At 34.1% G+C, this 26,212-nt stretch overlaps 5 protein-coding genes across 5 annotated transcripts; 2 read left to right on the forward strand and 3 right to left on the reverse strand.

Annotated features, from left to right (window-relative positions):
• Positions 1–2,158: 2,158 nt before the first annotated feature.
• PAAG_08433 (mitochondrial carrier protein) lies at positions 2,159–3,656 on the reverse strand (the record flags this gene model as incomplete). Its single annotated transcript, XM_015846509.1, has 4 exons — positions 2,159–3,020; positions 3,111–3,259; positions 3,350–3,356; positions 3,451–3,656. The coding sequence occupies 4 exons, from the start codon at positions 3,654–3,656 to the stop codon at positions 2,159–2,161; spliced, it is 1,224 nt and encodes a 407-aa protein (XP_015701173.1).
• A 703-nt stretch (positions 3,657–4,359) lies between these two features.
• Positions 4,360–7,824, forward strand: PAAG_08434 (FACT complex subunit spt16; the record flags this gene model as incomplete). Its single annotated transcript, XM_015846510.1, has 7 exons — positions 4,360–4,539; positions 4,621–4,705; positions 4,780–4,901; positions 4,961–5,116; positions 5,174–6,605; positions 6,675–7,273; positions 7,336–7,824. 7 exons carry the CDS (start codon positions 4,360–4,362, stop codon positions 7,822–7,824), a joined length of 3,063 nt encoding a protein of 1,020 aa, XP_015701174.1.
• A 1,343-nt stretch (positions 7,825–9,167) lies between these two features.
• Positions 9,168–10,871, reverse strand: PAAG_08435 (cell division control protein; the record flags this gene model as incomplete). Its single annotated transcript, XM_015846511.1, has 6 exons — positions 9,168–9,264; positions 9,339–9,501; positions 9,577–10,324; positions 10,419–10,515; positions 10,638–10,698; positions 10,784–10,871. The coding sequence occupies 6 exons, from the start codon at positions 10,869–10,871 to the stop codon at positions 9,168–9,170; spliced, it is 1,254 nt and encodes a 417-aa protein (XP_015701175.1).
• A 5,165-nt stretch (positions 10,872–16,036) lies between these two features.
• On the reverse strand, positions 16,037–17,146 carry PAAG_08436 (SWIRM domain-containing protein; the record flags this gene model as incomplete). The annotated part of the gene is made up of 1 exon (XM_002789612.1): positions 16,037–17,146. The coding sequence occupies one exon, from the start codon at positions 17,144–17,146 to the stop codon at positions 16,037–16,039; it is 1,110 nt and encodes a 369-aa protein (XP_002789658.1).
• Positions 17,147–18,744: 1,598 nt separating this feature from the next.
• Positions 18,745–18,977, forward strand: PAAG_12556 (hypothetical protein; the record flags this gene model as incomplete). Its single annotated transcript, XM_015848033.1, has 2 exons — positions 18,745–18,890; positions 18,953–18,977. 2 exons carry the CDS (start codon positions 18,745–18,747, stop codon positions 18,975–18,977), a joined length of 171 nt encoding a protein of 56 aa, XP_015702350.1.
• Between the last annotated feature and the right edge of the window lie 7,235 nt (positions 18,978–26,212).

Here is a 26,212-nt window from a genome sequence, read left to right on the forward strand (position 1 = left end):
CTCAGGGATAAACTCAAGCTACTGTCATTTCTTTCAGTCTTAAGTACACATATCAAGCACATTCTTCATTATTATATAAAACTTTCTCATTGATTTTAAGTTTTGATTGAAGCTTTAGCTCTCACTGAGAGTAGTGCTCCAGATTAGAATCATCATACTTCTTACAGTCCAGTAGCTTGATCTTTGATCTTCTGACTGCAATAAGTGATTGCAGATTTGATTGAAAGAGAGTTAATGTTGAGATGTTCAAAGCTTGTCATAGATTAGCTATTTCAGCTTGCTGAGCTGCTATTAAATTTCTGTTCTTACACTGGACCTGTTTCTGCTATTGAAGAAAGATCATTTATTATTGTTCAAAGCTGCTGTAGGCATCTTTGCTCATTGCTTCATGTTGATTCATTTATGTATTTATTGTACAAGTCTGCTTTTTTATCTCATTCAGCTAGATGTTTTCAATGTTGCTCATTCATTTGTTAGCATGATTGCTAACCCAGTCTATTCATATATCAGTGCTATCACTGAACTTTGTGATGTAGGATTTAAGACTCTCAATAGTCTATTGTATGTCAGCATATTTGCTGAGCTTCATGATACAGAATTAAGACTCTCAGTGGTCTATTAATGAAAGAAGTGAAGCAATTCATAATGTAGAGGATTAAGCTCTAAGAACTAGAGGCTAGTCCTCCTATATAACAAGAACAAATTGCTTGGGAAAGGGAAGAAAAGAATGAGATGAGAACATGAGCTTAAGCAAGCTCACATAGCATGATCATGTGCGCATGTGCAAATGATGGCTAGGCTGAGTCAGCCAGCCAGAGCGAATCTAGGGGTTCAGCCTCTTATAGTGATTCACTCAAGAGTGGATTATATTAACTAGTTAAATTATCTTCAAATCCTTTCTTAGAAATGTCAGGTGACATCTATGAAATTCTACTAGTCCTTAGTTCAGTATAGACTTTGATGATTGAGTTTTTTTGCCAGGTGATTTAACAACTTTTAAACCTATTCACTTTAACATGCAATTATGCTATTAATTCAATAGAAATACAAGAAACTCAATATAGAAATAAAGAGAAAAATAAATCCATAATTTTCACTTTCAAAAAATAAGAAATACTTTCAATTCATAAAGCTGTTTGTTTATATAATATTTTAAACTTTACTTTTTTTCACTAAATGAAAAGTCAGTTTTTATAGCTAAATAATAATTAGTTAAGTTTAAAGAAAAATTTACTAGTTCAATAAATTCTATATTTGAATAAAAATTACTTATTTAATTTAATATTTAATTAAAAATATAATAAATTATCTTTTTAACTTATAATATTTTAATTTATTTCTTTTTTGTATTGATATAACAACTAAGTTTATTATAAGTTAATAAACACTATGTAAAGCTAGTTTATTGTAATTTCAAACGCTATAATTAATTAAAGAAATATAAAAATAAAAAATTTATTTAAAAATGATATATATGACTTTGATGAAATTCAATTTGCAATAGAACTGAATAACTATAATTATAAAAATTATTATTAATACTAAGTATTTATAATCAGATAAAGTTTTTATAACTTAAAAAGTATAAATAAATAATTATAATTAAAAATGTTAATATGTTAAAATAAGTTTTATCTTTATATATTTACTGTGAATGAGAAAGAAAAGGAAATATAAGATCTAGCTGCTGAATTCAATTGAAGGGGGTTTAACTAAGGAGAAACCCAGGATTTTATTATTCTACATGGTATGCCTGTGGAATAACCAGTTAGTCCGCACCAACTCATGAGTTTCTACCACGGTGCCGCAATTGCAATACGCTTGGACATAAAAGAATTTACTGCTCTAATCCTGTAATAATTTAATTTAATTTAGTTGTTGAGTGTAGATAATTTGAATTAAAATCTAGTTAGTTGAGCTTCAATAATGTTGATCATTAGCTCGGTAGGTGATTCACTCAGTCGTGAATTACGTTATATCCATGGGTATAAGATAGATCAAGATTAAGACGCAAAGAAGATTATACTATACAAATGGTACCCAACGTGAACCGGGAAAAATACCCGCAAATACTCATCACCTGCTAACCCTCACGACTCACTCTAGAAATTCAAGAGAGATATAAAACAAACATCCTGATGCCAGAACTATAGGGGAATCATGTTAAAATGATGTCGTACCCGTCTTGTTGAATATGGACCCTGTCTGCATCGACTCCATATTTACGACGCACCAGCTCAAAAATCACAAGACCAGCACTGGTGCTCGGCACCTGACGAACAGCGCTCAAGAAAAAACCCCCGAAGAACCACGGACGCCAACCTCCCGCACGCAACGCCCGCAGTTGACACCGTCTATACAGCTCCAGGTATGCTTCATAGTGGTACTTCATCATCTTCCTTCCAGAATGATCCAGCTTAGCCATAGCATCAATATGCTCCAAGCGTTCGTAGTAAACGTTCTGCACCAGGGTCAGGGGATGCTGTACAAGCTGCTGTGCAAGAGACGCGGTAAGACCTGCCAGCAACAAGAAACACGGCTCTAGTGCATAGTGCGGTCGGATACGTGGAATATCTACACTTTCGGTGCCCAATGATGCGGACAGTTTCTCGACTTGGTAAGGCTGAAGTGAACCGTAGCAATACGTGATGAAAGAGTAGTATCCCTGAGCCTTGATGGTTTCGAAAACGCCGAAAAACAGCGCAGATCCGAAGGCATCCTTTAGGAATGACAGGCCCCAGCCGGAGAAAATGCCCTTGACCCCGATTTCATGTAGCTTGTGCTTTCCATATTGCCATACGTTCCTGTACTGCCCGTTTACCATAACATTGGTGTCAAATCGAACCTGTAGCGCGTCTAGTGGAGCTGCAATTACAGACTGTATACCCCCAGCAGCAAACCCGGCTGTGAAGGTCAAGCTTGGCCCCGGTGGTGGGTATACGCGTTTGCTCGCTTGTAATGCGGGTTCATGTAGTCCGGCTAATATTTGAAGGTATGAAGTATACAGAACCGCCCCAACTCTGTCACAAAGATCATTGATATCAGTCAATGTACTGTCCTTGCAGTTTTCCAACAGTTAAAAAATTCAAATCGTTTAAGTGGTAACCAACCCAACGTTTGCCAGGAGTGGAGGAAGGACCTGGTCCGGAATGAAACGCCAGCCATAGGTGCGGACGGCGTGCGCAAGAAGTCCCGGGGTTGTAGAATGCCATGACCAACCGCCGGCTGCGACTCGCGGGTTAATAGCTTTGGCTAGAGCCTGCTCAAATGTTGTTATTCAGGTAATAGCAGTTGTCTATGACTCTAATGCGCGCAAGCAAAAAAAGAAGGGTAGAAAGGGAGCCTGTACCATATAGCTACACAGAACATATATTGTCAACAACCATAAAGGCGCCGAATAGTAGACAAATACAAATAGTAACACAAAAGTCTGAGATAACAATCACCTACTCCACTCGTGTACGAAAGAATGCTTTGGCAGGGGCCCTGAAATAGAAAGCCACGGCTTGCGCACTCAAGGCGCGAACACTGGCAGCCGAAGCGCCAGTTGTTGCATTGGTTCGGGGTTTTCGGCGGGCCATGTCTTCTGAATCAGGGTCGGTCGAGGGTTTCCCATCAAAACTGGTACTAGGGAAATCACCGGAAGTAATGGACATGGTTTTCGACAGGTGCGGTTGGGGACAACGGCTCCATGGGATGGCTGCGAGAGGTGCGACATAAAAAAAAATTTGGTTGGTAAGTGATTTATTTTTTCACCGACACCCACGTAGTGCCATCTCTGGAGAAAAATGACAAGATCATGACCACGTCTCTCTATATAGTGGTAGTATTATAATTAAGGAATGATTGGAGACGCCGGCAGGTCAACAGACCATAACGTGTACAGCAGACAGCCGATATCTCAAGATGGATGCAACAAAGATGTTTCTGTTCCTTCACTATTAATACGGAATATACGGAAGGTGTAACAATCCATCAATTAACTTTAGGTCACGATGGAGAGTGCAAACACAGCAAACACACCATTTAAGTCACGGGAACGCTAAGCCCAAGAGCGCCAGAGCGCCAGCGCGGCAGAATCCTCACCGACTTCGGGCTGAACACGCGTTCCTTCACGTCTTAACCTACCGAAAAGGACAGTGACTAAAGCGTCAACTTTCTCCAACGTCCGCTCTGAGATCATCCTTCTTTTTTAACTCCTCGCTTTTTTCTCAAGGCCCTCAGCTGCCCATTTCTCACTCAGCGCTACGGCCTCGTCTCTGTTTTATAGAATAAAGCACAATACTATTTTGCGCCTCACTCCTGCAGCTCATCACCTAGCTATCTTGAATCTTCCAGCCTCCAAGGGCTTTAGCCAACATGGCGGAAGAGATAAAAATCGACAAGGCGACGTTTTTCAATCGCCTCTCTGCTCTCTACTCGGCATGGAGAGCAGACAAGCGATCATCAAATCCTGTCTTTGCTGGTTCTAGCTCGATTGTGATTCTCATGGGGAAAACAGAGGAGGCAAATTCCTTTCAAAAGAATAATGCTATGCACGTAAGTGATGTGACTGCATGGTGGTGTCACTGGTGATTGCAAATTCCCGATCGATCTGACCAATTCCATCGTCTTGTCTAGTTCTGGCTGCTTGGTTACGAGTTTCCTGCAACTCTCTTCGTTTTTACAACGGAGGCAATGTATGTGGTAACGACCGCGAAAAAAGGTAGCGGCTAAACACTCTTCAATCACCTTTTTCTGCAAATTAGTTAATGGAGCGCTGACTGGAATCCATGATAGCGAAACATCTCGAGCATTTAAAAGGGGGGAAGATACCGGTTGAGATCCTGGTCACCACCAAGGATACCGACCAAAAGGCCAAGGTTTTCGAAAAATGTCTAGATGTTATAAAAAACGCTGGAGTGGGTGGCCTCTATACCTATTGGCAATATTCAGGTTAATCCTAACACACAATTTTCAGAAGAAAGTTGGTACCCTACCCAAGGATACCTCCTCTGGTCCATTTGCAGATGAGTGGAAACGAGTCTTCAGCGAGATCTCGAAAGAAGTGGAGGAAGTTGACATTGCTCCTGCATTGTCATCTGTTGCTTTCGCTGTGAAGGGTCCAGAAGAGCTAGTAAGCAGCATCTCTTATATCCGACTACGATAAAACAGCTCCTAATGAGATTTTTAGATATCGATGCGAAACGCGTCCCGCGCCTGCAGTGGCCTCATGTCCGAATATTTCGTAGATGAAATGTCCCAGCTTCTCGACGAAGAAAAGAAAATTACACATCGAGCATTGGCAGCTAAAGTGGATGCGAAAATCGATGACGCTAAATTTTTCAAAAAGCTTGCCAAACTCCCCGCTGAGTTCGATCCTCAGCAAATCGACTGGGCTTATGGCCCTGTTATCCAAAGCGGCGGTAACTACGATCTCCGGTTTACTGCAGTTCCAGATTCTAACAACCTCCATACTGGTATTATCATCGCCGGATTCGGTATTCGCTACAAGACATACAGCTCAGTAATCGCTCGCACGTTTTTGGTCGATCCCAGCAAATCCCAAGAGACCAATTATGCATTCCTACTCAGCATTCATGAGGCAGTTATGAAGGACGTTCGCGATGGAACTGTGGCCAAGGACTTGTATAATAGGGCACTTGGAATGATCAAGGCCAAAAAGCCAGAGTTGGAAAGGCATTTCCTCAAGAATATCGGCGCCGGAATTGGAATAGAATTGAGAGATTCCAACATGGTACTTAACGGAAAGAACAACAAAGTCCTCAAGAGCGGAATGACTCTTTGCGTTATGATTGGCTTTACCGATATTCAGGATCCGGATCCAAAGGACAAAAAGAATGAAACATATTCCATGGTGGTCACAGATACCGTTCGTGTTGGCGAAAGTGGGCCTTATATCTTTACGAAGGATGCAGGGGTTGACATGGATTCAGTGTCATTCTATTTCGGCGACGAAGAGGAGCCTCAGAAGCCAAAGGTCAAACATGAAGCTGCAAAGTCTAGCGCTATCGCGAGTAAGAACATCACGAAAACTAAACTGAGAGCTGAGCGACCAACACAGGTTAACGAAGGTGCGGAAGCCCGTCGACGTGAACATCAAAAGGAACTGGCCGCAAAGAAGCTCAAAGAAGGCTTGGAGCGGTTTGCTGGAACTACGGGAGATCAGAATGGAACATTACAGAAAAAATTCAAACGATTTGAATCTTACAAGCGAGACAACCAGCTCCCAGCTAGGGTTAAGGATTTGACTGTTTACGTTGATCACAAGGCTTCAACAGTGATCGTTCCCATTATGGGCCGGCCCGTCCCTTTTCATATCAACACCATCAAAAACGCAAGTAAAAGCGACGAAGGGGAGTATGCATACTTACGCATCAACTTCCTCTCTCCCGGTCAAGGAGTTGGTAGGAAGGATGACCAGCCGTTCGAAGATCCATCCGCACACTTTGTAAGGAACTTGACTCTGAGGTCAAAGGACAATGACCGCCTCGCCCAAGTTGCACAGGACATCAGTGAGCTTCGGAAAAATGCTCTGAGACGCGAACAAGAAAAGAAGGAGATGGAAGACGTGGTTGAACAGGATAAGCTTATTGAAATTAGAAGTATGAACGCTTTTCCTTGTCCATCTAGCTTGGAATTTTAGCTTGGATTTCACTGACCTAATCGTTCAGATCGCCGTCCTGCGAAACTTCCAGATGTGTATCTTCGACCGCCCTTGGATGGCAAAAGAGTACCAGGCGAAGTCGAAATTCACCAGAATGGTCTCCGATATCAATCCCCTCTGCGTAGCGAACATGTTGACGTTCTTTTCAGCAACGTCAAACATTTGTTTTTCCAACCATGTGCACACGAAATGATTGTTATAATCCATGTTCACTTGAAAACTCCCATCATGATCGGTAAACGGAAGACCAAAGACGTTCAATTTTTTCGGGAAGCTACGGAAATGCAGTTTGATGAAACCGGGAATCGCAGACGCAAACACCGCTACGGAGACGAAGAAGAATTTGAGGCTGAGCAAGAAGAAAGACGCCGTCGGCTTGCGTTGGACCGAGAGTTCAAGGCATTTGCGGAGAAGATCTCTGATGCGGGCAGGGATGAGGGTGTTGATGTTGACGTACCATTCCGAGAAATCGGCTTCAATGGCGTTCCTAATCGCTCGAACGTGCTGATACAGCCAACCACGGATGCAATTGTACAGTTGACCGAACCCCCATTCCTGGTAGTGACATTGAGCGAAATCGAGGTTGCTCATTTAGAGCGAGTCCAGGTACGTTGATACACCCATTTCGGAATTTTGAAGTCTTAGCTGACAATCCATCCACCAACTAGTTCGGTCTCAAAAATTTCGACATGGTGTTTGTTTTCAAAGACTTTCATCGACCACCAGTTCACATCAACACCATCCCTGTGGAATCATTGGAAGGTGTCAAGGACTGGCTTGACTCCGTCGATATTGCCTTCTCAGAGGGACCCCTCAACTTGAACTGGGGAGCTATCATGAAAACAGTCACCAGCGATCCGCATGGGTTCTTCGTTGATGGTGGTTGGTCATTTTTGGGCCAGGACTCTGACTCGGAGGAGGAAGAGGAGGAGGAGGAATCCGCCTTCGAGATGTCAGACTCCGAACTCGCTGCTTCTGATGAAAGCTCTGAGGATGATAGTGAGTTCGATGACGAAGCTAGCGCAGAGGCCAGCGAGGCTTTTAGTGGTGATGATGATAGTGGCGGTGAAGACTGGGACGAGCTTGAGAAGCAGGCGAAGAAGGACCGCGAAAGCGCGTTGGATGATGGCGAAAAGGGGAAGAAACGGAAACGGTAAATTCGAATCCTTCGTCTAATTTCATCGCGAGATGTTATTTTATTTCGTGAGATGCAGGTAAACGCGATCGAAGCTTCGTCTGTATATTTCATTCTTGTTCATTGTTGCTGTTGTTTTTTCAAAGTCTCTTCAACATTAGGTCCGAGGAGAGAGATCTGGGACACTGGACAGGACAAAAGTGGTTTATGGATTAACACAATCTTTTATGAATGCTCTTCTATTTTGTTCTAGGTGAAGTAATTTGTGGGTTTTAAGAAAAGCTGTGATTTCTTCTTGATTAAATCTAGTTCCCCGAGTAATAATGATGATACCTTTCATTATTGAAGTTCTGTTCACTGGGGGAATAGTAACTACCCCATTGCAGCTCTCAGTCACATGGCTGCAATTTAAGTTCTTATACAGTAACCATTGTTTTGATCGTCATTTAAAATGATTATTCCAGGTGTGTCCCTGTACGAAGTTTTTGAATATAATAAGATTTGAGCTCATGCTCCTCAGTCACTGTAAAACGCGCCTTGTAGTTAAATTACCTCTAGCTATCATGAGATACATAAGGAAAGACAAGCAAATGAATGTAAGATAATATCCACAGCTGATAACTACTATTATTTTGTAAGAGTTAATTCAGGTAGTTCCGTCCAATACAATTGACCACATTATATCACTTCCAACATTCTCACTGCATCTTCTTAATCTGTCAATTACCTAAATATCATGCTTTAATACATTTTTTCGCAACTGGTAGTGAGTTATTTTCTAAAAGAAGAGGTATATGAAGAGGGCTATGTTTATACCCCTTCTGAGTGCTTTGAGCTTGGTGGCCTACATTTAGTAAATAGGAGATACAACAAGGTCTCATTCCAGCACGTTAATCATAGTCTACAGTATAAACTTAGTGATTGAGGTAGTCAAGAAGGCCCAACGCTACAAGCATGTACTGAATACTTTGTTATGTCCATCATGGTATAAACCGGTTTTTGTAGTAAACTGCTACCTATCTAAAAAGAAAAGAGAAAGAAAACCATAGAAGGCAAAACACCAATGTTAAGACAATATACAAACAAGTAGCCTAAACATGCATAATTTCAGACAGGAAACCAGTCGAGTTCTTCCACTTATGAACCAAAAAAGGTTTAAAAAAAAGTAAAAACATGAGGGAATATAAAAAGGGCAGAAACAAGGAACATTAGAAAGAGGGGACAAGGGGTGCTGAGCAGCAAAATCTCAATGCATCAAAACTCCAAATCCCATTATCACCAATGAACATCCCATCAATGATGAACGAAAATAGGAAAAACGTTGACAAAATTTTGAAGGAAAGAAAACAAATTTTCTACAATTAATCACGCCCTGCTACCAAACTGGGCGGCTCGCCCAGTTGCAGTAGCCGTGCTTGGCTGCTCGTTATTCCACGTCAGATATGTGTGATCACCAAGTTTCCTATTGAGCAGTGGCCAGGGTTAGCAGAGTGCGCATCTGATGGATAGATGGTGATATGTATAGAGAGGACGAACCGTGGCTTGATCAAATGCGTCAGAGTGAACAAGGCGCCGAGGACGATGCAAATTCCACCAACTACTACATATGCAATACCCATAAATGGGTTTCTACCGCCCATCACGGTATTTGTGGATATCACGATGGACTTCGTTCCTCCGTAGACGTTCACTGGGAAATCTAGCGGGTAGATATTTTGTCAGTAAAACGTGAGGCTGATGGAAAGAGAAGAGAGATGGGTAAGGGAGACTGTACAATCATCAATGTCAATTCGATAATTACCAGCACGCATGATATCATAGTCATTTCTCCTAGCCAGCTTGCTAAAGGTAGGCAAACCTGCAGTTCTCATCCATACCTGAAATTCTTCATCCTCATGCAAATCCGGAGGAGGGGCACTCTCGGTGTAGCCGAAAGGGTATCGTTTCCGCCAGTTAGGAGGAGGCCAAATCTGATCCGGCTTGTATTCTGTCTTCTTATATAATTCTTTGTCGCTGCTCCACGAAATTCCCTTATTGGTCATATTATAAAATTGATTATCTGAAATCCCAACAAGAACAGGTGACGAAAAGGTGTCGTTGAAAATAGAGTTCGCAATGAGGCCACAGGGATAATATGCCTTCTTGGTTTCCGGGTCAATCCGGAGCGGGTCACAGGGACTCCCACTTATTGTGCTATTCGAGAGAGCTTTGCCCTTGAGCTGGTCCAGGTCTAAAGACTTCACGTATCGCCGGTGGTTTTGGTAGAAGTTGGTGAGGCGGTAATAAAGGAATACCGATGGCTCCAGGTCGTTTGGGATCTCAAAAAATATGGAGCAGACAGTTGTGGGCAAGTATAAACCGCCCGGTATAGTTCTATTGACGCCATCTTGTCGCTTCCAATTTGGCGTATTAATTTCTCGGGAACGGAATGATGAGTGATATTTGGCTGGACTAATGCTGCTTGGTTGGCCAATGGGGGCCATAGAAGCGCAATCCGTGTAGTCGATCACAACTTCTTGGACCTATTCCGTAAGGTGAATTGTATCAGTGAGCAATCGGGAACCGGCGAATTCAAATGCCCCACCAAAAACAAATGGGACCGGGGCAAGTGCGTACTATAGAACTAGCCCATATCAGTAGCCCTCCAATCGGAGCAAATATGACTCCAACGATGAAAAAAAGGGGAAGAACGGTTTTTGGAGTTAAGATAGGCCTGCCGTAAAAACCACGTCAGCAGCATGTTCAGGATTACTCCGAATTATTTGGAGAAGTCGTAGGTTTCGAAGTAGAGTCCAAGGGCCAAAGGGCTAGGATAGTGAGAGAAAAGCCACTCACTGCCAGGCTTTCAAACGTTGTTGCCGGAATGCCGTGTCTGAAATCGTTGCAACGGGATAACCTTGTCAGCTGGTCAAGTTCATCCGCTGTTCATGCATATTTTTGCTACCTGGTAGCGGGGGAAATAATCAAAGAATATTGCGCACTTGCTGGTCTCCGACTTTTTGGCTTCTTCTCATCCTTGACATTGTGAGGATCCTGTTCATCAACCGAATCCTGTTCTGAGGGTGCCATGGAGGGTACGATGGGAGCAGCGCGGCTTAAAAGGAGGAATGGCGCGAAATGAATCAGGGGATTTATGGTCCAGGTCCACTAAGGAACTTGTCAGGCTTCAGTTGTGGTGCTGACTTTCTCCTCGTTGTTATATTTCCTCGTCTTCTGGCTCTGGTTCCGTTTCTAGTCCCGATGGTGCTCTATATGTTGGTGAAAGGACAGTGACGATGGTTGATTGATTGTAGTTATCGAAGGGAGGCTGACTAATAGCTTATTCATCCATCACAGCTTCCCGTGGGATCCCCGGTTTAATACCTCATACTTATCAAATTATATGTACCTTAAGCAAAGAAGCTTCAAATCAGGAAGCTACGCTTCTCTTAGCCATTGAAGCATATGAAATCAAGCAAATTTTATATATAGAGACTGCTGCTAAGACATATGATGCTCCTCCTTCTACTCTATGCAATTGATTAGAAAATATTACAATATATTCAAATACTTAACAAAAAATTTGGAAACTGATCTCTATAGAGAAAAAATCTCTTCTAGTTCAATAAATAATATTCATAAATGAGAGAGGACTGCCTCTTCAAATCATGATTGTATAAAAGATAGTTAATCTACTATTTATAAAGTAAAAATTTAAGTCTTTTAGTTCTGTAAAAGAAAATTAAATTAATAGATTTATTAAATAATATTCTAAACAATTAAAGATTAGATTCTCATATAAATATAATTATCAATAAGCTTTATATGAGAATATGAAGCTCTTATATAAGTAATTTAAACTGGTAAAAAATATTACAAAGATATATGAGAATATATTGAAAATTATATATAATTATAATAGATTAGATTCAGATTTCTGAAAATATAAGATTATATTAAGTACTATTAAATACAAAAAAATTTATTGAAGTGAAAAAAAAAATAAGAAGAGAGTAAGTAACAATATCTTCATGAGCATTTATAGTAAGCTGTGAGCTATATATTTATATAATTAATCATCAACTAATTAATTAATGTAATCAATTATCTATCAGATTATATCACTTATTGAATCATCTCCATCATATTATTTGATAAAATTTCAAATTAAAGAAATAACTATAAGAAATTTTATATAGAAATTATATAGAATATATATTTAGATCTGTTAAAATTATATAGTATTATGTTCAAATTTACACTTACTGCAGATTGAAAGTCTTTACTTTTTAGTTTTTGAGTTTAAATTCTCAACTTCTTTCTCTATATATTAATCAAACTCTTAATATCTAATAGTTTTATTTAATATATATTAAGCTGTTAGAATTTCTTTTTAATTATATAAAAATATAATTTCTCTCTCTTTTACTTCTATCTGATATTGATAGCTCTTAGCTCTATATTTTTTTTTATTAATATAGTAGTACTATACATCATCAGCTAATATCTCTGCTTTATTCTCTGACTATACAATAGATAACTTATTATCATTCTCAGGTTTAGTGATCACTTACTCTGACTATTGAGATAATTCTTATTTTAAAGTTAATTTTATCAAAGTTGTAAATATTCATTAGTACAATTTTATATTTCTTTATTATATAATTTATCAAAATAAATCATTCATATAGAATTTTTAAATTTTCATACTAATTTTATTGATAGTTACATTTATATAAGAGCTTTATATTTAGTTCAGAATGCTATTATATATAAATCTATTGACTCAATATTATTTTATAATAGTAGAAGCACTGAATTCATATTTTCTAAATAGTAAATTAATCATTTCTCATACAGTTATAATTCAGAAAGACTATTTTTTCTCACTTATAAAGATTATTCATTGAAGTAAAGATTTTTCTTTTGTAGAGATTAGTTTTTAATTTTTTAACTGGGTATTTATATGTGTGATTTGATTATATAATCTATAAATCAGAGAGAAATATAGTATATTATATAACTTAAAAGTAGCTTTAAAAGTTATAATTTACTGAGCTTTATAAGTTTTAATAATTAATAAATATCTGACTTTCTGATTAAAAGTCATTTCAGTAAAAGTGATTAATATAACTGAATTTTTTAATAAGTATAAATAATTTGAATGAAAGTGATCTGGTAGATGATATGATCTGATAGATGATTAATTAAATTAATTAGGTATATGTTTATATAATAAGCTATAGTAGACTGTAATAGCTTGAGAAGAAATATATAATTCTTTATAATAATTTTAACAAAATCAACTTTCTAATTCAAGTTATTATAATAATATTAATGTTTATTAAAGCTGAAAGAGATGATAGAATATTTTTTATAAAGTTAAAAAGAAATAAATAACTATAATTAAAATAGTTTATAATATAGATTAAGCTATCTCTTATAATTATATTAAAGAATAAGTTTTATTAATTCTTAAAATATAAGCAATTATCTAACGAGTTAAATAATTAAAGTAAGAAAAGTTGAATTATATATAAGCTTAATTAAATATAATTATAAAAAATATTTAATAGATATATTAAAGCTTATACAGTTAACAGATATAAATTGTTAATTATAAATAAATATGATAGTTATATCATAATTAAATTTGGTAAATTCTATCATAATTATTATATTATAACTTTTTATATATTTTTATATTCTTTTCATCTATTGCAGTAATTGAATATGAGCTATTTTTTATCATTAAAGAAACTATACAATAAGAAAATTGAATATAGTATAAGTATAATAAATATATCTTTAAATATAACTCTAGTACCTTTTTATAATAAAAAAATAAATTTATTAAAAGAAAAAAAAAAGAATAAAAGCTATAAAAATAAGTATAAAGTTTTTATATAAAATAAATAGAAAGAAAGATAATTTAGAACTAATTGAATAAGTAACTGAAGAATAATTTAGACTAAGAGTTTTTTACTTTTAAAAGATTATCATTCAAGTATTGATTTATTGCAATGAGATTGAAATCAATTATATTGATAAAAATAAATTTCTAATCAACACTATAGTAGTTAAATAGAAAAATATTATAATAATACTTAATGTAAAGATGTTAAGTGTTAAATAAAAGTGTAAAAAGCACTGTAATTAATATTATAAAAGAGTAAAAAAAATAGATATTTAGAGTATTGAGAAGTAAAGAGAATAGCAATAGATGAAAATATAAATATAAAATTAAGAAGTAATTAATCACTGAATCTTTTAGAAAAAGATTTATAAGATTTATATATATGAATAGATAATAATAGATTTTACTTTAAGTAATCTAATTCTTTATAGACAGTGTAAGGATAATATACTAGTATAAGAAGTTTTAATATTACAATCATAGAAAATTTTATAAAAAATAAATTCAAAGTTATAAACTTAATTTTATTTAATTTATATAAATTTTTTTACTTTAATATATATTAAATTTATACTTTTATACTATTATGATCAGTTAAAAATTTAATAAATTTTAATTTTGTAAAATTTTTAAAATTTTTAATAATATATTTATTTCAATTGAAATAACAGAGCAATCAGATTAATACTCTATAGATATTTTTTTTAGTTTTACATATCAAACTCTAAAATTAACAAGTTAAAAAGTATCAGCTAGCTATATATATAATATTATTCTTTTAATAGAGAAAGTTAATCAACTAAAAGTTATTGATATTAGATAAAAATGAAATTGAAAGAAATTATACATATATATAACTGAAAAAACATTCTAATAGCTTAAAAAATATTAGCTAAAATTACTCAAAGTATAATCAATCTACTGAGAAGAAAATTAATTTAAATCTAGAAATTAAAAAAAAAATTATTAGTTTATTATAAATATAATATTTTCAGATATTATATTTAAATATATTTATAGATTTAAGATTCTATTCTATATAATTATTTAGCTACTGAGAATTTAATTTATACTGTAATATATAATCTGCTCTTTTGTTTTATTTTAGATTTAAAAATTATTAAGTGCATGAAACTTCTCAGCTATTTTCAGTGCAAGTAACTCTTAACTGCAACAATTCAACTCAAAAATGTTATGAAAATCAGAGCAAAAAATTGTTAAGTTTCTCATTGTGAAATAGAGAAAAAAAGCAGAGATATTTAAGTTTCATATTAATGTATCTGAAAGAGAGATTGTCTTAAAAATACCTTAAAAAATATATTGCAAAAGACACAAATACAACTATTTTTTAAAATACTCTATTAGTGAATGAAATTTTTCAAAAGAATATTAATAGTATAGTTGAAATTCTTTTGATGTATTCTACCTGCCTTCAATGAATGATATGAGGATATTTTGCGTTGAATTGTATAACATGGATAACATGTCAAGCAAAACGGCTATTATATTCAGGTACTGGGTATTTCGATACTAGGGTATTCAGAATTTCAAATGCTAAGAATCAAATCTGACCATCCTCGCCACAAACCAGAACTCATAGTCATGAAGATGGGGGAAAAAAGAAAACAAAACAATAGAAAACAAAGAAGGAAAAAGAAAAAAAATAAGACATTATTAATCATTCTGAATGTCCATCAAGTCCCAACCTCTCAGAGAAAGGTCATAAAATGTGAAAACCATTTGCAGCAAGTAAAGTTCCCAACAAGAAAAAAACCGCCTCCAACGTGTGCCACCAAAAAATAAAGGGATAGAAAGCGGTATGGAAATGGAAATGCGCGTGGAGAACTCAAGTCTGGAATCGATACCCCTTCTTTCTAGTTCATCTCCTTTCACATTTCCTCCCCAATATCCCGTAAATGCAAACCAAAGAGAGGCGCCTTGGACAGCGAAACCAGAACCATCAATGACCAGCGCTATAAAAGCAAATGAACAAAAGCCAACACCACAATTGCCCCAGACCAACCATCCATATGCAGTGCAACCATGCCAAGGTGGGACAAGACATAGACCGGCTAAGACCTGATCCACACAACATAGCAGCAAGTTAACACCCGGAACATGAGACTGAGAGTTAAAAAATTGAAAACGCAATGCGAAGGGCAAAACAGCCCGTAAGCCCAGTATGCATAGATGTCTGAAACATAAGAAACATTCAATCATAGAAGAGACTGTAGTATACGTCAAAAGTAGTCCACATCATATAAAGCATTAGGGGGTAATCCATGCGACTCATTCAAAAATAGGAGAAGCGAGGGAGAGAGGTCGTGACAAGAATAATTTAGAGATACTGCCGAAAGTACTCCCTATTGAACCAGCCAACCTTTTCATACGCCGTCCACAACTTGCTCGCCTTATTGACGTCGATTTTGCAAGCCTGCTGGGCGTCAGTTTTGCGGAATTCTTTACCAATGCGAAGGGCGTTGAGACGCGCTTCAAAGATGCGTCGTTTGCTACAGAGATAGGTAGCGCACGATAGACGAAGGGTGGCGGCGAGACCCACTTCTGCGGGGTCGAGTTCGTGGCGATCTGGGTCATTTGTAAGATCCAGCATTTGTCCCTTCCAGTCTGCCTTCAATCCCTTTGTATTTCCTCGGAGGGTTTCAATGGAAGGGCAATAATCTGGCAGTGACCTGTAATCCGTATCATCACGATTGGTTCCAATGACTCGAGCAGGTTTCGGGGCTGGGGTGGCGATATCGAAAGAATCGTAGACTCGTTGTCTTGGGGTAGATTTGGGAGTACGCCGCGGTCGGGGTCGTGGGGCTCGCGCACCACTGCCGTTAGAAGTCCTCTTTGCAGGCGCTGGAGCGATCGTTTTTAATTTCATCACGGTCTCGTGGCCAACCCGCTTAGTCACTGACAGTTGTCGATCCAGGAATTCTCTCTCCTTCATGGCCCAGGCACCAGGATTCTGGTTATATTGTTTCCCAACGATTGGGACGCAGGACAAGGCAAAAATGTATTCTTTGCGAGTTGGCTTGTTCTTTTTGTCCTGGAATCTTATCATCTGGGTCGCCATGTGTTTATCCACCAAGCCCTCAGCGACCAGAGCCAATTGCGGGCCAAAGAGCGGCTCATCAGGTAGAATATCTGTATCGTTCTGAGGGAAGAGGACTGGGTCTTTTGTAGAAACAGCGATAACATCCCTCTCGATATGATCGTGGATATCTGACTTTTTCTTGTTCCCAACGTATGGGGTAACGGGTGGCGAGGGAAGATCCATCTCAGATTGGGTGCGTTTTCTGTCGGCAGAGATGGGAGGAAGGGTATTATTCTCATCGAATGAAGGCAGTTGCGAGTGGCAGGGAGACAGAGACTGGTTGAAACTGTCGAGAGATTTCATCTCTGGCGGAGACATAAGGCTTGATACCGGCGGTAGACGATTCATGGTGATGGGAATTCGATGATGATGATGACGATGATGACGACGACGACGACGACGACAATGATGATGTTGATGCTGATGCTGATGTTGATGTCTGTGGTTTGTGTGGACAATTTGGGTTGATGTGGATGATTTGGGATGATGGGGGATGACAACTGATGAATTGGAATGACGAAATAGGCCGAATTGAGAGGCGGGGCGGAGTATTTGAACAGTATCAAAGGAAGGAGTGTTCGTAGCTATTATTAAATAGAAGACGAGAAAAGAGGAAAAAGGTAATTAGAAGGAGAAGGAAACGAAGCAGTAGAAGAAAGTTAATGGGGAGAGAAGAGAGAGAGAGAGAGAGAGAGAAGAGAGAGAGATAGAGAGAGAGAGGAGAGACACCGCCCCCTAGGCAGAAAGATACACGGTACGGGCTGAGTTGGGTTCAAAGTTGTGGTTGTGTGAGTGAGTTGACTTGACTGCCTGACCAACAAACAACAAAGCGCCCCCTCCAACGAATTAGTCACTTGCGGACAAAATTAACAATCCGCAGTGGAAGTCAATGGAAGTCGCCTCTTGGCGGGTCTCCCCAGCAAATACGCTTATTTGTCAGACAGCCCTGGCTTTGTGATTTGTGATGGCGGGATGACGGGTTGGCCGTTGGTGGTTGGTTGGCTGATGGCTCGGTCCAAGGATTGACTCTGGATGGGTGGATGACGGTGGGTGGCGAAGGGGAGCCGAGTTCCAAGGTTGTTGGCTGAGAGGAAGTTAAAGAATACCAGGTTTTGTTTCTGAATGTTTTATATTCTTTGATGAGAGGGAGAGAAGAATAATACAGAGCTGATGAGAAGATGGTTAAATGTGCATTTTAAATGACAGCCAGGAGGAGTCAGAGCAGAGACGGAGACAAAAGGAGAATGAATATCAAAACGGGTCAAAAAGAGTGAATTGATAGAGTTTGTTATTAATAGCAACACTGGAAATGGGGAAGGCTGAGTAGCCCAAGTAAAATGCTGTAAGAAAAAAAGATGATGAGTGGACGAAGGGCAAGAGTCGTAAATTTCATACAGAATCAAACTGAGATAGATGTAGTTATAGAAGTGGATAATGATATTTCATGATATTATTCTTCCATCTTATACTTTTACTCTTATCAATTGCCTCTGCAGTTATCTGCCTTTTAAAACTTAGAACTAAGAATTCTTTGAGAGCAGTCATCTGTTTCAGACTTGAATGTTTGATGCATAATTACCATGAAGAGACAAGAGTATCTAAGAGTGGGTTTGCGAGGACTGCATTTACGATAATAGCTGATTGAAATATGTCCTTTCCCTTCAGTCAACACCTTACGATCAATTATACCTCTTATCGTCAACAACACCCGGGGTGGGGAGGAGTTGAAGGTTTCTTCTTTCCTTGTCCACTACTGAGTGAGCACTTTGTAGAGAGTTGAATAATACTCTGCAAGGCAAAAACAAGGCAAGATAACCAAACCCAGGCCCCAGCACATATACCTTTGTAATACAGCACTCCCCATCTCTCTCTTCATATGTCACCCGCTTAGGTATTTGCCAAACCTAGCAACAAACCTTGGAACGTGATCCCCGCAAGACGTGGTCATGCAGCGATTTTTGGGTCGCGGTCACTTGGCCCTTCTCACGATCATCACCCCACTCTTAGGGTCCCTACTAGGCGTCAACCACTATCAGCTGGCCCACTCCACAAACTGTAACCACCTGGCGAAGTCAATTGACCACCCACTCTCGTGCGTCTGCTAATTTCTCAAGTTGTGCCTCTTCGACCTTTATAACTTGCAAACTTCTATAGGGCAATACAGGCTGCCCAAGCATGAATTTGACTGGAGGTTCTGATCCATGGATTGAAGGGCCACGAGAAGGGTGTGTACGGGCGGGGTGTGCCCTGAAACGGGAATCTTGCCTGGGATCTGCCTTGTGGATCATTCTTCTGGAGAGGCTGGGACTGGGCCGCGCGTGGTTGGTAGGTTTGGTAGGGCTGCCAATTGCCAATGATTGTTCTTCAAGGTTCAAAGGTTAACTCAAACACTGCAGGCGTGATTCCGTAGGTCAGCCTGTGAGATGGTGTGGACTCAAAAGATGATCATGTTTAGTTTTATTTACTATGTAGCCAATCGGTTCTACCTAATGTGGGAATGGGTCACGTGCTAGGGCTGCTGTAACTACAGGCGGCCACGGCCACCCTACACGTGATCGGTATACATCGAACCTTTAATACTAAGAGATCAACTATTCCTATAGGAATATGGCCTGGAGACGCATGTTTTGAAGAATCTCGCGATTTTATCAAAATCAATGTAAAGAAGTTTGATCTTCATTCTGTACTTCAATTAAGAAAACTTATATTTTTTTCATGTGAAAATAGTTTATTTTAATCTATAAAGTCTTTTATATTTTTAGAATAAATAAAAACTCTAAATTAATTTTTTAATAGACTTTAATTTTAAAATAAAAAATATCTTTTACTTTTTACTTTATTTTTGATATATAAATTATTTATTTTTTATTAAAATTTTAAAATAATAATAATAATAATTATTATTCTTCATTTAAGATATATTCAGTCAGTAACTATAATATCTATTTAGTTAGACTAAAATTTAACTATTTAACTAATCTAAATAATAAAAAGCAATTAACTCATGTACTTATAGAGTTTCATCTCAAAATAATACAGCATTTAACAATCTTTTAATAAAAGACACATTTATAGTTTTAATTTTGATTCAGTCATTTTTTCAACTTAAATATAACAAGTACTAAAACAAAATCAAACAAATCAAAACAAAATATAATAAAATAAAATAAAATAATAATTTAATATAAAAGAAATTTTAATGAAAGTATTATTGAAAATGTTCTCAGCTTTTTTATAGATTAAATATCAATTTCATTTGATATTTATTTTCATTCTCTAGAGATGATTTTTATTTTCTCTATAAACTTAATTAAAAATTTTCTTTCTAATTCAGTATTAAACAGAAAGATTATATTTAATTAATTAAGTACTTTCCTTTTAATTTCTTTTTTATCTCATTATTTAATGAGCAATTCATTAATATATAATCTGAATTTTCAACTATATCACAGAAATCACATTTATCAGAATTCAAGAAATCTTTAAATTTTTCATATATGATTTAAAGTAGTCATGTTCAAGTTTCAATTATATTATAAAGGAAAATGTTTTCTTTCTGCATTTTATTGATGTATTTTTTCACTTTGATTTCATTTCATATTTTGCATACTAAGTACTTTTTTTCTCTTTTTCTCAGATCTTTGTTCATTTATCAAGACATGATTTTTTAATCTTTCTTTTAATATATAATTAGAATATAATTCTTTGAGTCATTTTTTAAGTTTCAATTTCAATCTTTGCTGCTAGATCTGCTTTTTCATTTTCTAGAATATCTACATGATGTTAGAAAGTGAATGTGAGCTGTCTAAAAGAGAATCTCTCTATGTTGCTAACTGCTATATAATGAAATATTAAGATTGGTGAGAAAAAAAAGATGTCAGAGTCTGCTCAGATTATAAACAGCTCACATGATCGTGTAACTGATTATAAACAATTCATGTGATCACATGATTGAATCATGACTGATCCGCTAGATTACAAATGAAGTGTGATCATGTGAAGGAGATAAATCTAGTCTCAGTGCTGAGTCTAATATCACCCTCTGATCTAGAAATGAGAATGCTTTCATGCTGATAGATTGTCATTATTTTCATTTTTTAGATAGTTGCCTGTCTCTCATGCTCTTACTCATTCATCTAGATGTTTCAGTGATTTGATCTTTATAGAGTTGATCTTATGAAAATCTTATATTGCATATGATGATTTCTTGAAGTTTTGAGCTGAATATCATAAAGAATTCTCATCAAATCTTTTTCAGTGCATCTGATACTGTAGCTTATCTCAGCTTATTCAACTGATCAGTATACAATCTATTTCTCATTCATTTCTCACTATTTATTTCAATTGAATCTGATAATTTAATAGTTTGATTAAATAAAAGATTTTTTAAGTTCTTATATAGCTTATCTGAAGAGAAGATTAAATAAATTTTCATTGTTGCAGAGAAGTTTAGTTTGTAGAAATTGCTCACTTTTTCTAAAATTCTGAAGAAGTTGATATTTTGCTCTGTTAGTTTATAGTTTGATTAATTCATTTTATATGATTTTAATAATAGATAAATAAAATCTTCTACTATAAAGTCAGATTTTTGATAATACTTGTTAATCTGTCTTTTCATCTATTTCTGTGCTATCTTTATATTTTTGCTTATTTGATTTCAGATCTTTCTTATTCAGTGAATAAAGTTTTTTACTGCTTTTTGATTTCTATTTTTAATTATATTCAATTTCTCTACTAGTGGTTATCAGTTAAATAATATTCATAATTCATATTTATTTGCTGTGAGAAAGAGAAAGATCTCAGTGAAAATATTTGAAGTAGTTATAAAAATATGATTTATAATAAGTAGTCACTTATCTTAGTCATCTTAATAGTAATTGATATAGAGATAAAGACAGATGATAATATATTGATTTATCACTTTTATCTATTCATCAGTTTATATATAATGTGCAGTTGAGAGTTTTAGTTTTATACTCAGAATTTCTATAAATTTATCTCAAAAGCTTAATATGAACTGAGGACTTTGATCAGATATGATTGAGTCAAACATATTATTATATGATTAGTAAAATTGAATGAATAATTGAATCAGCTTTTAGATCATAACTCTATAAATAATTGAAATAAAGATTATCTTCTTGCTTAATTAGCATACTATAATCAAAATAATATTATAATTTATTTTATTTTTCAATACATTTATGAAGTTCATTATAATATATTGTTATGTTCATTCTGACATTGATAATAACTTTAGCAAATTAAAAGTTTTATTTTTTAAAATCTTACTAATTCAATTTATATAATAATTCTGAATATAGTATAAAATATTTATTCATTAAATAACTTATTAATAATATAATTATATCAGAATCAGAGTTTTTTATTTTTCAGAATATATCTATTGAAGTTTGATTATGAATCTTCTATAATAGCTCAATTATCAGAGTTTTTTTTTTTTGAACAGATATCACTAGTCTTTTATTATATCATAGCATATTATTTTTTATTATATAAAAACTATTTTTATTATCTACTTACTACTGTATAGACTTAATTGAGATAATTATTTTATTTAAAGATACTGTGCATTTAGCAATATTCTCTTTTTCTAAGAAATTGATACTAGTAATATTTATAGAGAAAGTGATCTGAGAATTAAAAGTCTTTAATTCTAGAAAAATTTGCATATAGCTATTCTGTTACTTCTTAGTATACTCAGACCTGCTTAGCATATCTGCTAGTAAGTTGACTTTATCTGATTGATATTTAATTTCAAAATAGAAATAAAAAAAGAACTTTACTTAATCAGCTTGATATACATTTAGCTTATTAATAATCATAAAGTATTTTAGTACATGATAATCATTAAGAATCATGAATTGTTTCTTCTGTTAATTTTTCTCAAGCTCTGCTCATTTATTTTTATAAGATCTAAACTATTATCAGTATTTTCTTATTATAAATTTTATAGTTAAGTTTTATATTATTTATTAATTTTAAATAAAAGATTATTAAGCGTTAAAGATTATTTTTAAATCTTTAACTTAGTATTTTAATCACTATTCTGTCAGAGTTATCAGTTTCAATATAAGTTTTCTACTCAGAGTTAAAGTCTTCATCAACTACCTTTTCAATTTTTTAAAGACTGATTTGCATTCTAATATTTATATAAATATAGTAGTTTTCTTCATTAACTAGTACAGTAATTTTGTGATTTAGCTATAGATCTTTATGAATTGTTGATAGAAGTTATTAAATTCTAAAAATGACTAAATTTTTTTAACTATAATAATAGTCTATCATCTTACAATAACAATAGTCTTTTTTGAGTCTACTTCAATTTCTTCTGTATTGATAATAAACTCTAAGTATTTTATTCTCTGAACTATGAACTTATAATTCTAAATGCTAGCTTGTAAATTAGCTGTCTTTAGTTAGTTCAGTACTGAGTTTACTTGCTATTTGTACTCTTTTAAATTCTTACTATAAATTAGAAAGTTATTCATAAATACTATCATAAACTTGTTTAAATAATTAAAAAAATATTATTAATAAATTATTAAAAATAAATATAAGTATTCATAAAATTAAAGAGAATTATTTAATATTTATAAGTCTTATAGTAAGTTTTAAAGATAGTCAGATTCTCAGATTCAGAGTTTATTCAGATATAATAGAATTTCTACTAAATTTTCAGCTTTATAAAATATTTTATTCTGTTGAATTGATTCATCAGCTCATCTATTAGAGGTAAGAAATACTGATTTTATTTAATTATAGTATTTAGTTTATAAAAGTCAACACAGAACTGTAGCTTCTTCTCATTACAGGTAATCAGAATTAAAAAAGCATAGAAAGCTAAACTTGAGATGATAAAGCTCTTTGCTAAGTTGACTTTGAGATAGGTTTTCACTGCTTCTAGTTCCTTTAAATTTATTTTATATATATATATATATTTAATAATTTGAATAAAGTCAATATTAGGTTGAAGCTCTATTTTAAAATTAATATTTTTTTATAGAGAAAATAATTCATCTAATACTTTCTTTGAGAAGTAGTTTTCTCAACCTTTTAATCAATTTGATAAGTTGCTAATCAGCTTCTCATCAGATTTATTTTCAACTTTTATTAAACTTTACTTCTTCTCAAACTGTTTATCAATTTCATATAAACTAATTATGAAGACTATTAAGTTTTTATTCTTTATATAATTATAAAAGAAAATAGTCTCAATAAAGTTCATATTCATCATCTGTGATGCTGTCTCCTCTCAAGTCAGTTCCTGCTTTATTTTAAATGTTATGACTGAACTAATCTCTTTCAATCTACAGAGCTAAGTTATGCTTTTATATAATCTTCCTTTATTTCACATTCATCTGATGCTCAGATTTAAAGTTTAGATACTTCAGTATTGATCAAAGTATTATCTTCAGCATCAGCTCTGCCATCTGTTCAGAAATAAACTATTCATTTAGTCAAACCAGATATTGATTTTTATTATCAAGTTATATATTCTGTGCTACTAATCACTTTTATTTTAAGATAATAGAATATTAATCTAAATTTATTATTATCAGCAGAAGAATATTCTAAAATTTTCTATTATTTACTCAAAGATTTAAAATTAATATACAGTCTATTATCTTATCATAAGTATCATTGTATTTTTTTATATAGTATTTAAATGAGAGTTCTTAAAACTTTCTATTGAAAAATCTCATTAATTCTATAGTATATCAGATATCAATAAAATTTACATCATTTACTTTAGTATCAGCAAGAGAATTTATAGAAGTAGCAATTTTATTGTAGACTAATTTAATTAATATATTAAAGGTTTTTTTTCTTAATTAAGTTTTTTATCTCAAATCTCTCATAGACTATTAAACTATCTGAGATAAAGTATTTTCTCAGACTTACTGTTTTTCTAAATCTATTGAAGACTCAGAAATATTATTTTTTGTGAGCTTAGTGATCATCTATTAAAACTTCTATTTCATAAAGCAGTTTTTTACAAAATAGTCTTTTTTTTGCAGTAGTAGCACTGAATGTCTAAATAAGTACTTAAGACTTTCTTCATGATAGAGAATTTTATAGCAAAGATGCTGAGAAAAATTTGACTATTGAAGATCTATAAGATATTTTATTTAAAGATATTAAATTTACTTCTCTGTAAGTTCTTTAATTTCTAAGTGATATTAATTGTTTAGAGAGTTGTGAGAACACTTATAATGAATGAACTGAGTATCAAAAGAAAGTATGAAAAGCTCTATAATTAGAATCATAAAAGAGTAAGTATATAGGTATAGTGAGTACTATAAAGAGAAGAAAATAGTGATAGATAAAAATATATATATAGAATTAAATAATAGTTATTCACTGAATTTTTTAAAAAAAAATTTAAAAATTTAGAATATTTATATATATAAATAAATAGCAATAGATTTTATTTATAATCTTTCATAAAATAAGAAATTAATAAAGAAGTAGTCTAATTCTTTATGAAGTGTTGATTTTATTTTTCAAAAAATACTAATTTTAAAGAATTGATTTTTTAAAAGTATTGATTTATGCTGATTCTGAGTGCTGAATCTTGAGATGATATTGATTTTTTAGAAGATATTGATTCTAAAGTGTTTTAATAAGTAGTGTGAAGAGATAAGTACTTTAATAAGTAGTATGATAAGTAGTGTGAGGGCAAGGAGCTAGTATAAAGAGTCTTAATATTATAATTATTTTTCTCTTTCATAGATACTGATCTCCGTAGCTCTAAAAAATAATTATTTTGAATACATGTTGATGTGAGATATTTATTGATATAGAGAGTAATGCATGAGCATGAAGTATTTATTGATATAGAGAATAATACTTATAATGCTTATTCAGTAATATTGAGAAACTGATTTTATTAAATAATTATTATAAGAGTATTTATTACTATAAGAATGAAAAGAAATATCTTTTACTTTCTAAAACTTTTCTTTATTTACAATCTCTCAATTATAATTATTATATATTTTTTGCAGTTACTACTATCTCTGATTCTAAAATCTTTTTTATTTTTTTATTATCTCTGCCAATATAATAAAATCAATCTCTATACTCTTTGAGTAAGCTTTTCTGTTTTTAGCATATTTGGCACTATCATATGATCATAGCTTATGATTATTGATCATGTGACTGACTTTATTTTAAAGATATCTTCTGTGAGTAATGTTTATTCAAGCTGAGTAATTTATCTATGATGTGTGATTATCCTTACTGTAAGAAGTGCTATGATTGTTATTATCTTGTATATAAATTGTATATTCAAGTGAGTATAGTACGTCTTTAGCTGCTATGTCAGAAAAATCTTTATACTATTAGTATAATAATTGATTATTATTTATTTAAATTACTCTTTTTTCT

Source organism: Paracoccidioides lutzii (assembly GCF_000150705.2).
Source record: "Paracoccidioides lutzii Pb01 unplaced genomic scaffold supercont2.34, whole genome shotgun sequence".
Taxonomy (NCBI): domain Eukaryota; kingdom Fungi; phylum Ascomycota; class Eurotiomycetes; order Onygenales; family Ajellomycetaceae; genus Paracoccidioides; species Paracoccidioides lutzii.